Source organism: Bemisia tabaci, chromosome 1, assembly GCF_918797505.1.
Source record: "Bemisia tabaci chromosome 1, PGI_BMITA_v3".
Lineage (NCBI taxonomy): Eukaryota > Metazoa > Arthropoda > Insecta > Hemiptera > Aleyrodidae > Bemisia > Bemisia tabaci.
The window spans coordinates 23,517,656-23,532,032 of NC_092793.1; the positions used below are offsets into that span (position 1 = coordinate 23,517,656).

The following is a 14,377-nucleotide window of genomic DNA, read 5'->3' on the forward strand; positions in this document are numbered from 1 at the left end:
TCGGAACATTTTCACAAAAATTTCCGAATGTTACATCTCGCCAAAGTACGTCAAATAGTCGCGAATGAGTTTTGACCGACAAAAACTTTGATATAACTCTAAAACTACGTCCAAAAGAGTGCGCTATTCACAAGAGCGAGGGTTTGAAATTATTTTAAAATGTCTCTTGGCCAAATCTTGTCTACGAATACATGACGTTCCTCAGCGTGCTGTGACAGTCGAGGATTTTGAGACACGTGTCCTGAGATCTACAGGTATTGCCGATATTACTCGATCAACTATCAAATCACTCTCTAAACCAATAGATCTGCCGGATTTGAATTACTTGTGATTAACTGAGGTCGATGTTTCTGAGCGAAGACAATACATTTTAGGGACCCTGCTTTAATATCTTCCTCATATAGTGTAAGAGTTACTTTTGGAAGTAAACACTCAACTTTTTCCAATTATGACGAAAGACTTAATTGAGCAATTGGTTTAACGAACCTAACATAATTTGCAAAAACTCGCCTAGCGTAGTGCTCACCCTTATATTTGGACGTATTTCTACCAAACGGAACTATATGCATTATGACGTGAGCCCTGTTATGCAAATATTCTTATGCGTCTCAGGGCTCATGTCTTGGCACATAGTTCCGTTTGGCAGAAATACGTCCATTTATCAGTCATCAATAGCAAATTTACGATCGGCAAGTTGCTTGTTGGGCAAACAATAGCGTTGACCTCCTAACTTAATTTCTGTCTCACCCGATTTTTCTCAAATTGTTACTATAAGGGAAGACTGGACTACATTTCGCAAAAAGGATACACTAGAGTACCTATATTAAGAGAGTATGGCCACTGGAGTTACCACCTCTGATTGGCTCAGCCATCTTAGGCTGAATGGAGCCCTTAGGACCCAAAAATGGCTGACGCCATAAAGTTAATGTAATGCAAAATGATTCAAAATGTAGTTGCCTTTGCTTATCGTAACGAGAACTTTACCCAAATGTACTATTGCGACTTTCTTACATATTTTTAAGGCTAATCGTGTGCAATTTTTGAGAAAAATGATCTTAGATGTAGTAAGGTTGGCAGCAAGTGCGGTTGGTGATAACCGTCAAAAGTTGGCAATGACCCCCCTCCCATCCTCAAAAACCAAAACAAAGCACCGCCATTTTTGGGTCCTAAGCCTCTCCATGGGACCCAGTGGCCATACTCTCTTAATATAGGTACTCTAGGATACACTATTTTTGACTCACTCTAGAGACAACATATACGCTGTTTATTTCCCTGTGTAGATAGTTGTTTTCATGGATGAGCTAGAGATAGTGGCTCCTTACTGCAAAATGAAGTCCAAATATTCGCGATCTAATTTCTAAGCCTCTCGCGATCTGGCAGCGGTGGAGACGTCTTGAAATTGCCTTTTCATTATGCCATTGTGTCGTCTTGTGCAGAGACAGGCTCGTGCCAGGCTTGCCTGTCGGGTTAATTTCCAGTTGGGTTTTCATCACGTTTTGCCCGACGTTGAACTTTTTCACCCCGGCGCGGGTACTTTGATGAGCTCGCTCCTAATGCGACCAGTGATTGAATAAAGTCGGCAGACTTAAATCGGGATGCATTAATTCTACTTCTGCTTTTAAATTTAACTAGATTTTGCAACAAGGGACTACTATTTATGGCTCTTTATAAAAGGAACGTACGCGCCATTGGTTTCCTTGTGGAGGTAGGTGCTTTTGTACATAAGCCAGAAATAGTAGTTCCCAATTGCAACAGCCGAGGCATACGGGTGCGCCTGAAGGGATTAGCTTCCTTTATGCAACGGAACATTGAATACATTTTTGATTACTTTCTTCAGAAATTTTAGTTGACTCTGGGAATACAAATATGGATTTTAAGAGTCAGTCAGTTTTTTAATGTGGGAGTAATCGGATTGGAGAAGGGTAGTGGTCTAGAGGTTCTGACTCAAGAATTTAACTGGATGGATGATTAGGGGTGGTTTATGGACCATGATGCCTTTTTTACGAGCCTCTGTCTGTCTCTAAAACTATCTTAATTTTGAATATGCAGAAAAGTGATTTTATTCTGGTAATTTTTTTTTTTTTTTTAATTTGTTGCCGAGAAGATTTTTCCTTAATAATATCTTTAATAAAATACATAAGTTGATTAGATCAAGAAGGAAGTAGTTTGTATCGAGCTAAAACCTGCTGGATTCAAGCGATTTCATTATGAATTCTAAATGACCTATTCTTGACGACGAATTCAAGAATATTCCAACTAAAATTTAGTCCTTTTCTCCAGTAAATGCTCAAACCATGCTCCGATGGAATTGGAAAGCTATAATTACTGGTGAATTCTATCAAATTGAAGGCTGAGGAACAATCCCGCCTAACCAACAATCTTGGTAAAAATTAGTTAGCGACTTTGCCGCATTTTACAGTATAAAATGCGCAAGCTGATGATATACGATTTTTTTTCCAATTCTGTAGAGGAGCGCTGTAATGTAGGTATGAAAGAAATGCAAAAGTAACCTGAAAATTACAAAAATGGCGAAGTTTTCTCTTCGTCCTGCAAAATTGTCAGCTTGCAGATAGACAATTTTGCTCCTTAGCCATCGATATACATGTTACGGTCAAAATTCCACTCATTCCAAAGCTTCTGTAGAAATCAGGAAAAGTATCGTCCTGTTTTCGTGTAATTGAAATTGTATCAAGGGAGTTTCATCGTCGTCGGTCTCAATCTCAGCAAAATTGCGGTGAAATTCCCTGATACCAGGAGGAAAAACATAAATATGGGGCAAAACAATCGAATGCTTCTCCCGCGCTAACCGATAAGCACACGGCATCCTGAATGTTCTTTGTCATTGATCCCATCGAGGAAACTTACGATAAGCATCGAACGATCGCTGATGCTCGATGCTTCGAGAGCGAGAGCTCTCTTTCGGAAATGCTTCACTCGCGTGGGTGCAGAAGGATGCACGCCATGCGCCATGCACTCGCCACTAAGACATTACCTTTTGACTCGAAGCGGCCCGTAAATTCTTATTAGTGTTGCGTCGGGAAATATCTTACCACCAAGCGCCACGACTTTTATGTCCGCCGCGCGGTGGGAACAGCGGCGATTTTGCAAGTTGGCAAAATTGTTTTTCTTCCATTAAAATTAATCGCAAATATCGATTTTAGGCGAGGTAAGCTGCCTCGCCAAAGATCGATTGTTTACATACATTTAAATGGAGGAAAAATTGTGTTGCCAACTTTCTAGAAAACCCACCGGGTGGGATTGGTTCGGATGTGAAATGTTTCGCAGAGACTGCAAATTCTGATGTTTATGTCTTCTAACATTATAAATTTTACAGGATTTTTTGTGATGGAAATTTAATGAGATTTCCAAATAGAAACTTTTTTGAACTCAAAGGTTTTGTATAGGTCACTTGCGCCAACCGCAGATTAGTATTTGGATGGATTTAGGTTACAGACTAGAAGGAAAATCTGTCCAAACACCAAGTTTCAACGTCCAGTACTAACAAAGAGTGTTCCTTTACAAAACACTACCAATGACGTCCACCTTGGTGGTGCGGTCACGGTTTCTTCTACCCTGATTTTATCCGTGCTATAAGTGGTGCAATCAGTGCAAATTTATTTGCCTCTAATTGATTAATCCAAAATAAAAAAAGCATGGTACGCACCACCGCCTAGAATACACCGCATTTTTCGAATGGGGTTTAACTTCCGTTAAAAATTAGCCATCGCAACTCGTTCGGGCAGACATACTTAATTTTTATCGATCCATTTGTCATACTGTGGCCAGTGAATCTGATTCATTGGCAAATGTGTAAGCTTTTAAAGTGCTCATGCAAAGTTAAAATGTCCAAATTCTCAAATCGACGCGCTCTACTGTGCGCTGTGATATTGGTCCGAACGCCACGCCGGCTGCGATCTCTCCGAACGGACGGAAAAGTGTAACGAGAGGGCAGCGCGCCTTGATAGAAAGGGAGCGTTATTGCTCCATGTATTGCGCTAATAACACTTTCTTGCCGTGATATGAAAGGAGATTGCCATGTTGAACTTATTTTCATTGTCGAACATTCAGTTAAAGCACACAAGATCAAAAGTGCAGAAATCCTGTTTCGGACGAAATCGAGATGATAACATTAAGAAACAATATTTTTTAAGCGTTGTACTTGTAAGAAGAATTAAGGTGTACACTTTTTGTGGGAGACGATCTCTGTAATCTATAAGTATTGGGGAACAAAACAGCCACTATGACGGTGCAATTCCACAACGACGCGTACCTCAATTTGCGGTGTCGCAGATTTCCTGACACTTTTTGTGAGCTACTCTTCAACGTTGCTAATTTAAAACGCTCATCTTTTTATATTTCTGAGAGCAAAATAATCTCTAACGTGGTTTTGGACTACTGCCGTATATAGTCGATATTTACTACATGATAGAGAAAGAGCTGAATGTTGAGAATTTAACATTGGATGCTTGTGCGAAAATTATTACGTAAGTTCCAGCCGGAATTGCTAAATTTTTAGTAAGAACACTGCGGTAAGGAGGATAAATTATACGTTTTCGATCAACGCTGAACCGCCTTGAAGGACTTCGATTAATACTTCTAAGATGTTTCAGGATAAAAAACTTGATCCCTCCACCTTCAACCCCAAAAAATCCCTTGTTAACTTGAGAATTCGATATTTCTAAGACCGGAGGTGAATGCAGCGCGAAGATTTTTGGGGAACAGTCAGTTTTCCTGAGTTTTAGTACACAACCGTCGGCTTTTTAAATATGGTTTTCCACAAAGATGGGGATCGCAGCTTCAAGTGCACCAACTGGATCCAACTTTAATCCTGGGACACCTTCACTGAAGCCTTCGAGGGTTGGGCCATCGTGGTGGCTACTAATCCCAGAAGTCCGGAAATAGTGCTGATTTTTTATGGGCCATCCGGAAGTACTGAAAAAGTGCGGCAATTCCGCAAGAAGGTGCGGAACTTTTTCCGTTCCTCCATACCACGCTTTAACAGTCGTGAATGCATAGTTGAAGTGCGCTCCAGCACTCCATGCACGCTGGCCTTTTCGATTTCCGTTAACATTTTTGCAGTCATGAATGCGCTTAGGTGCGCTTCAGGTAGAATTGTATTTAGCAAATGGGTGGTTTTTCTAAGAGGATTAAAAATAAACGAGTGGTACGGAATATAACAAAAGAATATGAACTATGCAAAACGATAATCCGGGTATCGGAACTTGGCTGTTTTGAAAACGCCTTCAAATGCGGCGTGATACCTCACGCATTCCGGAGAGTTAAAATAGTTGTATCATTGCGCCTTAGAAATGAAATTTCTATTACAATTGAACTAGCCTTCATACACGCTGGCTTTGTCGATTTCCTTTGAAATTTTAGACCGCGCGTGTTTTTAATGAAGCCGAGAAAGTAAGCGATCCCCTGCTCGTCAATTTTTAGAGAATCATTCGTCTGCAAGATCGAGATTGTGCAGTCAGTTAAGCTTCAACCCATGGATGAAATTTTGTGGCTACGTCATTCTTGTCGCGAGAATTTCAAATCAATTTTTTTCAAATTTTATCATAGAGAGGTACTGAATTTCCAAGGAATTCACTGAAGGAGCACCGTACAATTACTGATTTTTGGCCATTCTGCAACCTAATTGTTGACATTTTGTGTTTGTCGGGTGGATATGGATGACATTGGTTAAATGGCGAAGTGTGATTGGTCGGCTACGACTTATCGCTGCTTTGTCGTGCTTTGTCGATAGGAATGGACGACAAAATAAAGTCACCTCTTCAATTGACAAAGCACGAGAAAGCAGTGATAAGAAAAAGCCGACCAATCACGCTTCACCATTTAACATATGTCACTCATGTCCACCCGACAAACACGAAATTTCAACAATCCGGTTGCGGTTTCAGTAGACACCCTGACCGCTAAGCAGCACGGAGGCGGACCTCCTGGTTATTCCTGAAAATAAGTAATTTATCGGAGGGAAATTTGGTAATCCTGGAATGTTGATACGGCGTTTTTTCTAAGAGCGGCAGTACTGCCGTGCTAAGGAAGAACGCCGTATGAAAATTCGAGAGTTGCCAAATTTCCCTCAGTAAAATGTTCATTTTTCAGGAAAGTTATGAATATTTTTCCTTGAAATTTTCAGGAACTTTAGGTAAAATCGCGAGCAAAATCATCTGAAAAATAGAAAAGAAAATATTCATAAGTTTACCAGGAAATTCGTGTTTTATCGAAGGCAATTTGGCAACGCCTCAAGGTTCATACGGCGTTTTTCCTTGGCACGGCAGAGTAGGGTCATACATGCGAATGCGAGGCCGCGAGAGGAGTGCAAGCGGCGGCCGTTAAACGCCAAAGAAATACTGCTCCGGGCTATTAGGAGGGTGATAAAGCGTGGGCAAATCGTAACTCGTGACTTGTAAGTGCACCATCAGGGATGACGGAACCGGGGACGGCAGACGGGTCAGTGCGTGAAAAATGGCGTGGAACGTGATCACGTTGATGCCGACGCCCGACCGACGTGGAGTTGCTTCTCGCCGTCCGTACCTCTCGATTTCTCGACTCTTGCTGTCTCTGAAACAAGTCCAGTCGGTGAAAGAAAACGGCGGGAGAAACACGTACATCGGTATGTGAACTATCGTACGTTTTGCCGTAGAATCTATACTGCACTGAGAAAAATATTAGCGTTCTTATGTTACTTTTCGTTAATATAGGAAGTCAAACAAAAACCAACCGAAATTCTGTGTTGATATCGGTGCAGTTTGCGGTGAATTTACCGCACACCGAAAAAATGTATGCGCACTCACGCTTCATAAAGTATAGGTCGGAGCCATATACAGACTGTAAGAAAATCGATGCCGACAGGGCCGGATTTACGTACTTGCCGCCCATGGGCCGCTAGTATTTTGCCGGCCCCTTCTCATTCGTTTTGAAACATCAATGAAAACCATCAAATGAACGTGGCAGCGGGGGAAGGGTGCATGAGACGCGTTTACTGGTGTTGAACACATTTTTTGGGAAAGCCCTGTCAACACTACTAGCAAAATTTCACGGAACTTTGCGCGAAAGAAACCTATCTCAGTGTGGACAAGGCCTTTTATTCATAAGAAATGCACGAAAAAATTATGAAAGAACAAACATAAATGTGGATTAATGATTTTAACTTCCGCCGCCGCGTTTCGCAGACCACACTGTGTTTGACGCAATGTGTGAAGTATTCACGCAGTCTTGTAGGCGCTATGCGTCTTCCGCTGATCGCACTGTGTTTGCCGCAATGCGTGAGGTATTCATGCATTCTTGTAGGCGCTATCCGTTTCACGCTGTCCGCAAAGACCGCACTGTGTTTGATGCAATGCGTGAAGTGTTTGTGCAGTCTTGTAGGCGCTAATATGTGTTACATGCCCATCGCCGCGCCCAGGGCTTCTCCTTTTCATCTCAAGTCCTCGTCATCATTTCTCTCGAGGTAAGTCGCGCCGTTCCAGGCTAAATTGCGTGTTTGGTTTCTCTCTTAACTCGACTAATTAAAGGTGCTGTCTCTTGTATCACTGAAAGACGACAAAAGTAGAAATTACTTTACTCTCAGAAAATTAGAGATTTTGTCGCCTTTTCTCGTTTGTAATTTTTTTCCTAAATCCGAATTTTTTTTGTACTTACATTTAAAAAAAATTGCAAAATTTGCCGTCCCCTATAGATTTGCCGCCATGGGCCGCGGCCCATGTGGCCACCCCCTTAATCCGGCCCTGGATGCCGACCTAAAGATGGAGATAGATTCCATTTTATTATGGACAAATATTACCTACGAAGAGTATGTACTCCATTGTACTCTGTGTAAGTCCATAGCGTATAGACCTAGCGTCCATTCCGTATGAACAATAAGTTCATCCACCTGCTGTTGCTTAGACGACATGTTACGTCACATCTCTGCTTTAGTCGTGAAATTCAGACCGTATGCACGAGCAGTGCGTATCTTAAATTTTCCAAACAGTATGGACTCTGCTCACTACATAACCATTTTTTTTCAGTGCAGAAAACATCGTTTTTGTATTTGAGGTTGCTATACAGTTTGCAAATAAAATTTTGAGAAAAAATGAGTTAATATTTTCCAACATATTCGCTGCACGGTATCCCTAGAATTCAATGAAATACGCCCTTTATTGGAATAGAAATTGAATAAACTCCTCGTAAGTTGCTCTTGACGCCGCAGGAAAGAATTGTCGATAAAAATGTCAGAATTTGATTTTTAGACACTTTCCACGGAATAATTTCACTGTAAATGCTTGTTCCCGCCAGAGGACCATTTCCCCGCGAAAAATCGTGCATCCATGAATAAAACAGCGGTACGCAGAGAGCACTTACTGCCCCAACCATGTCTATCATGCTAAACACAAGTGCTCTCTAAAACATGGAACTGTAAACGTTTTGAAGGTAAACCCTATACCGCTGCTGAAAACAAGTTTCATTACTTATGGTGCGTTACATTGTATATTTTCTACGAAGAACTTTGTCGTATGGTATAGTTTACGAGCCAATCGTAAGTTGAAGAAGTAAGAGTCACGAGGACTTAATTTTATTGCGACATTGCAAAAGCTTCACCTGAACGTGTATTTCTCAGTCCACTCAAGAGTGAACGGTTTTTTGTTGAAAATTTAACTGTACATAATTTTGCTGTCCAGTTGTGATGAAAATTCACAACGGATTGTAAAATAAAATTTGTGACCGTCACCGGGTAAATGAGTGAATTTTAAAGTGAAACTTTGAAACATTGCGATGCAATTAAGCTGCTTTAATTTATACCCCTGCGTTTCTTTTCTGTTCTCCCTTCATCACGTGAACATTGATATATGCTTAGACACTTGTGTTTTGAAATTGAAATGCTCCTAAACGCCTGTACGTGGCCCATGAAAGTCCTTCATAACAATGCATACTGCTCCTTCCTCTCTTTTTATTCTCGCTGAAAATTCTCCACTCCTTTGATGCGGTCCTTCGAGCAACGAGTGGCTGCAACTCGCGAATTTCCATGTCAAAGAAGAACCGCGCGGTGGTCGGGGAAAGTAAAGAGAAAGAGAATTCGAAGTTAATTAAAGACTCAAAATAGATGAATTTAAGATTCCTGAAAACTCCGCCAGAACTCGGAAGTATGTTTGTAGTCAAGGAGTGCATTTTCGCGGGGTGGGGCGAAATGGGAGGGGGCGGAACGTGAGCTCTCCCTGCGGGCCACCCATCACGTTTACTCGGCAAATTTAATAATGAAAGATATTTCGATGGTCCCCCCACCTCCATTCCCCGGACAAGATTACCGCCTCCTCCCATCGAACGGGACAAGATGGTATCAGAAAAGGGAGTGCTACTTTTTTAAGATAGTTGCCAAGTTGGTGTTTTTTGGCTACAGTCTGTTAAAATAAATTTAATCCAACCAACCATTTTTATTCGTTTCCCTTTAAATATATTATTTTCATTTTTGGTCATTTTATGATCTTCTCCAAGATAATGGCCCGACGTTAAACAATAGAATCCGAATATAGTCGATGCTTCACTGGCTCCGAACGATTTGTTTCCAAAAGCCGAATTTTAAACTAGAATCTTAGCACGTGAATGATCTAAATGTGCAGCTGCTCATCACAAAGATGACGGAAAATTGCTGTATACATGACAAGTCATTTTAATTATTTTTGAGAAAAATCGCGGAGAATTCAAATAGCTTTTATTAATTTTTTTTGTGCTCAACGTACTGTAGTTTTCTCATATTCATCGTCAAAATTTTGAAAAAAAGCGCATTTATCGTGCAAATACTTCTCGACGTCTCCCATCTTACTTTGGGTTAATAAAACCTTGCCTGGTTTTATGTTTGGTTTTGGTATTTCAGTTCGGTTAAAAATTTACATCGGACGATTACTCTGGTTTCTTCCTCTCTGGCGCTTACTAATCACGGGAGAACCCCAATTTTCGAACGTAAGATGAACAGGAATATGTATCAAGAGCTTAGTTCGTTTACTTTCAATCGAGTTTTGTGTATTACCCATGCACAAACATTAAACGTCACTCATATGTTAGATTTACTATAATAAAATTAATGATTCTCTGTTCTCTTATAATATGACGTCTCTTTTAGATTTTTTCTAATAGTTACGTCGGACGTGAAAGTCTCCTCCTGACACAGATCAAACTCATAAATTACGTCGTTAGAATTTACAAATTGATTAGTGGACGAAGAATTGAGAATTGACTTATCATCAAAATGTCCTAAAATTTTAAAATGCAGTGAATTTATTTTGACATCAATTGCAATAGATGCCTCATGTCGAGAAATAGGTGTGAAAGAATCCGGAAATTATGGTTTCCGTTACGATAAACCTAGAATTTTTCTACGCTAAATCTAATAATTATCGTAATTTTCATCGAAAGTTTTTCGAGGTCAGCCCACTGCTGAACATATTATTTTGCCGTCGGTTTTTTGTACCTGTGCGTTACGTCACTACAACCTTCAAGCTCCTTTACTCTTCTCTGAAACATCGAAGATACGAGGAGACCCTTTGGTCGCTCCGACGAAAACTGGCAGCCCCTCCTATCCCCGTTTTGTTCACCGGTTTGAATTATAATTCTAAGTTTTACAATCTTATTTCCAGGCTTGTAATTACTTCTGTCAACCACGATTACGCTTTCTTTATTTTATGCAATTTCCCCCGCTTTCCTCTCCATCGCCCACTCCTTTGGCCTCCCGAACTCGCTCCTTGCACCCCAGACTTTCGCCGCAAAACTTTTCCTGCACAACATTAGCATATTCGGCGAGACTCTCACCCGAGCTTAAATGGGAGGATTTTTTTTATTATGTTCGGTGTTGTGGATAATAACGCGCATGAACATATTTAATTTTTTAAGCATCTTTCTAACTTCCGTTAGCGCGCACCCATTGTTCTTAACGCTTTATACCTGGCATACTTAATGCTCAATGGAAATTGTGTTACAGCCTGATGTTCATGTAGGGAAACTCATAGTCATTTTTAAACCCTCCCTCGACTTTTATCCAGGGTGGACCGTATATAAGGTTTGAATCACGATCCAACTTTATTTGAGGAAAGTTCTGAAAGGCATTTTATTTTATTAAAATGTTTAATTAAATTCAAAATTGCATTTTGGTGGGTGTTACTTTTTAACTAAAAATAGTATAATTTATAAAACTTAACGACATAAGATATATTGAAGTGTATCAATTTTTGTAACATTTTTACACATTTAAAGTGCATTATTTTGTGTTTTTTAGTACACTTATTTAGTCTAAATATGATTTGTTCTTCTCTTGTAAGGAAACTAAAAGTTTACGCGCTTTCAACAAGGAAGCAAAATCTGAAGGGGAGTCCGAACATCAATTTTTCAAACAATGAATAAATTGAGCAGAAATAGTGAGGCTGTAACATGGGTGCAACAATTCAGTTTTGAATTCGGAGGTCAATTAAAAAATCGGGAATATGATCGAACTGTTGCCAATGGAATTCATCTAAACAAAGCTTCCTTCGGGAGAATCTCTCGAGTTTACATCACATTTCTATCACATTCGATCATTAGAATTCGCCTGTATCATCGCAAATGAGTCCGCATGTCATTTATATTTTCACCCCTCCGGCAACAATCGAGACAACGACCATCCACCATCCACCAACGGCAACTCCGTTTTTACCTCAGCTCACCAACACCGGTGAGAATCGAGGCGCGAAACGCCTCTGCATATTCAGTGCCGGGAAGGCTGATTTACATCGACAATAAGGCTTGGTGCCTGATGGTTGGTGTCACTCTCGAATTATAAAGTCAAATTTAAAAGTTTCATGATTGCATTTCTTTCCTAGCTTGTTGACGCGATTCATCGAAGCACCATAGTGTCTACTCCAGTGAGAACTACACAACAGTAGCGGGGTGTATTTTCTCCGTCTGATGTTTTGATTCACTCTAAATGCGGCCTCTAAATTTTTTTGCGGCCGTGTAATGGGCCGCGGCCTATGGGGGCAAATTTAGAGGGCGGCAAATTTTGCAATTGTTTTAAATGTAGGTATAAAAAAGATCGTATTCAGAAAAAAATTACTAATTCAGAGAAAAAACTAGAAAAGGCGACAAAGCTCTAATTTCCTGAGAATATAGTAATTTCTAGTTTTGTTGTCTACCGGCGATACAAGAAACAGCACCTTTAATTAGTCGAGTCAAGAGAGAAACCAAATACGCATTTCGCCTGGAGCGGCGCGGCGCAGAGAGCAATGATGACGAGGACTTGAGATGAAAAGGAGGAGCCCTCGGCGCGGCGGTCGGCATGAAACACATATTCGTGGCTACAAGACTGCATGCATACTTCACGCATTGCGTCAAACACTGTGCGTTCAGCAGCGGTCGGCGGGAAACGCGTAGCGCCTACAAGACTGCAAGAATACTTCACGCATTGCGCCAAACACGGTGCGTTCAGCAGCGGTCGGCGGGAAACGCGTAGCGCCTACAAGACTGCAAGAATACTTCACGCATTGCGCCAAACACAGTGCGGCAGCGCGGCGCGGGCGGAGCGGAGGTTAAAAATCTTAAACCAACTTTATGTTTGTTCTTTCATAATTTTTTCGTTCATTTCTTACAAATTGAAGGCCTTGTCCACACAGAGTGAACATGAATATGAACATGAACATTCGAGAGTTGCCAAATCTCCTTCGATAAAATGTTTTTTTTTTTTTTTTTTTTAGGCAAATTATGAATATTTATCCTTGAAATTTTCAGGAACTTTAGGTGAAATCGCGAACAAAATTTTATGAAAAATTGGACTCAAAATATTCATATTTTTACCAAGAAATTCGTGTTTTATCAAAGGATGTTTGGCAACGCCTGAAAGTACATACAGCGTTTCCCTAGTATGGCAGATCTGGTGAATGGCATCTGGTAATTTCATCTTGAATTCCACCTATCTACGATTTTGCTGGACGTCCACTACGTCTCCTCCCAGGAGGAACCCAATCTAGTACCTTCTTAGGCAATGTGTCATCCGCCATTCGCTTGTTCTCAACAACTGATTAATTTACTGTTTGCGTTTGTGTTTCAGATCCGTGCTTGGTGCACTATTGCGGGAAGGGGCGCGTGTGCCGGGTGGTGGGCGGGCGCGCGGAATGCGAGTGCGTGCGTCGCTGCGTCAAGCGGCAGAAGCCGGTCTGCGGCTCCGACGGGAAGCTCTACGACAACCACTGCGAGCTCCATCGCATCGCTTGCCAGACCAACAGCATTGTCGCCGTCGATCACACCTTCGCTTGCCTCAATCCAGGTAAATATACGTCCAATGCTGCCTTGCTAGAGTACCTTTATAGACAGAGTATGGCCATCTCTGTTCCGGTTTTTCATTGGTCGCGAGCGAATAGGCTGACACGATGCTCTTAGGGCCGTAAATAAACAAACAAGGTGGCCGTTATCAGCAAGCAAGATTGAGGTTATGCACATCTTACATCCTCCTGTGATAAAGGTGAAAGGCAATTTAACAATGTTTTCATGTGTTTTTCGTGTGCTATTCGTAGATATACATGCTCGTTTAAATTGTTACTGCCGCATAATTGAAATTTTTGTCAAATTTAGCTTCTCATCGATGTTACGGTGAGCCGCCATCTTGTTTGTTTATTTACGGCCCTAAGAGCATCATGAAGCCTAAAAACTCGTTGACTAATCAAAAAGCGGAACAGTTTTCCTGTGATACGAATGGCCATACTCTGTCTATAAAGGTACTCTATGCCTTGCCAGAGACAAGAGACCATCCACTCGTATCGTATCTCGGCTTTAAATCGTCATTTATCGCTCAAAACAGTGCCATTAATGTCCAGATCGAAGTTCAGCGGGTTTCTCAGCCTGGAATTGAAGGCGCACTACTCCCGTTGACACGAACGTCAACATCGTGCTGTTGGAAGGCGCCCATTTGATCATTCGTTCCGATTTCTTGAACGTGTTGTCTTCGAAGGCATAATAGAAACAGAGACAAGCATCCTTTCGTATCTCGGCTATGGTGGAAGCTTTCCCTTTCGGGACTTCAACATTAGATTGTTGACTTACCTACATGTTTGATGTTTAAAAACGTGTTGGCAGTTTCGTTTTGGAAAGAAGCCGAAGCTCGGGGAACTTGTTTGGCTAATGACGTCACCCGAAGCTCATCATCCACCATGCAGGTAGGTCAACAGCCGAAAAAAGAGTGATGACTGTTGTTCCCTTATAACTGTTCATAAGGAATCGTTGAATCCATGAAAGTAAAAGCTTCCACCTGTCGCCAAGAGGCCAGTGGAGGGTCTCTTCTCTGTGCCTCGCTCAGGAAGAACGCCGTAGAAGCTTTCAACAGGGTCGCCAGTCACCGAATGCCGGAAAATGTCAGGGAATTTTAAAAACATAGTAC

The 14,377-nt window shown here is 41.3% G+C and overlaps 1 protein-coding gene across 2 annotated transcripts in view; it reads left to right on the forward strand.

The window, feature by feature from the left end:
• LOC109041260 (follistatin-related protein 5) overlaps positions 1–14,377 on the forward strand; it is a 214,353-nt gene that overhangs the window by 174,267 nt on the left and 25,709 nt on the right. For both annotated transcript variants that reach the window (XM_019057533.2, XM_019057534.2), the window contains exon 4: positions 13,055–13,270. In XM_019057533.2, the coding sequence (XP_018913078.2) occupies positions 13,055–13,270 (216 nt within the window). The remainder of the gene's footprint in view (positions 1–13,054; positions 13,271–14,377) is intronic.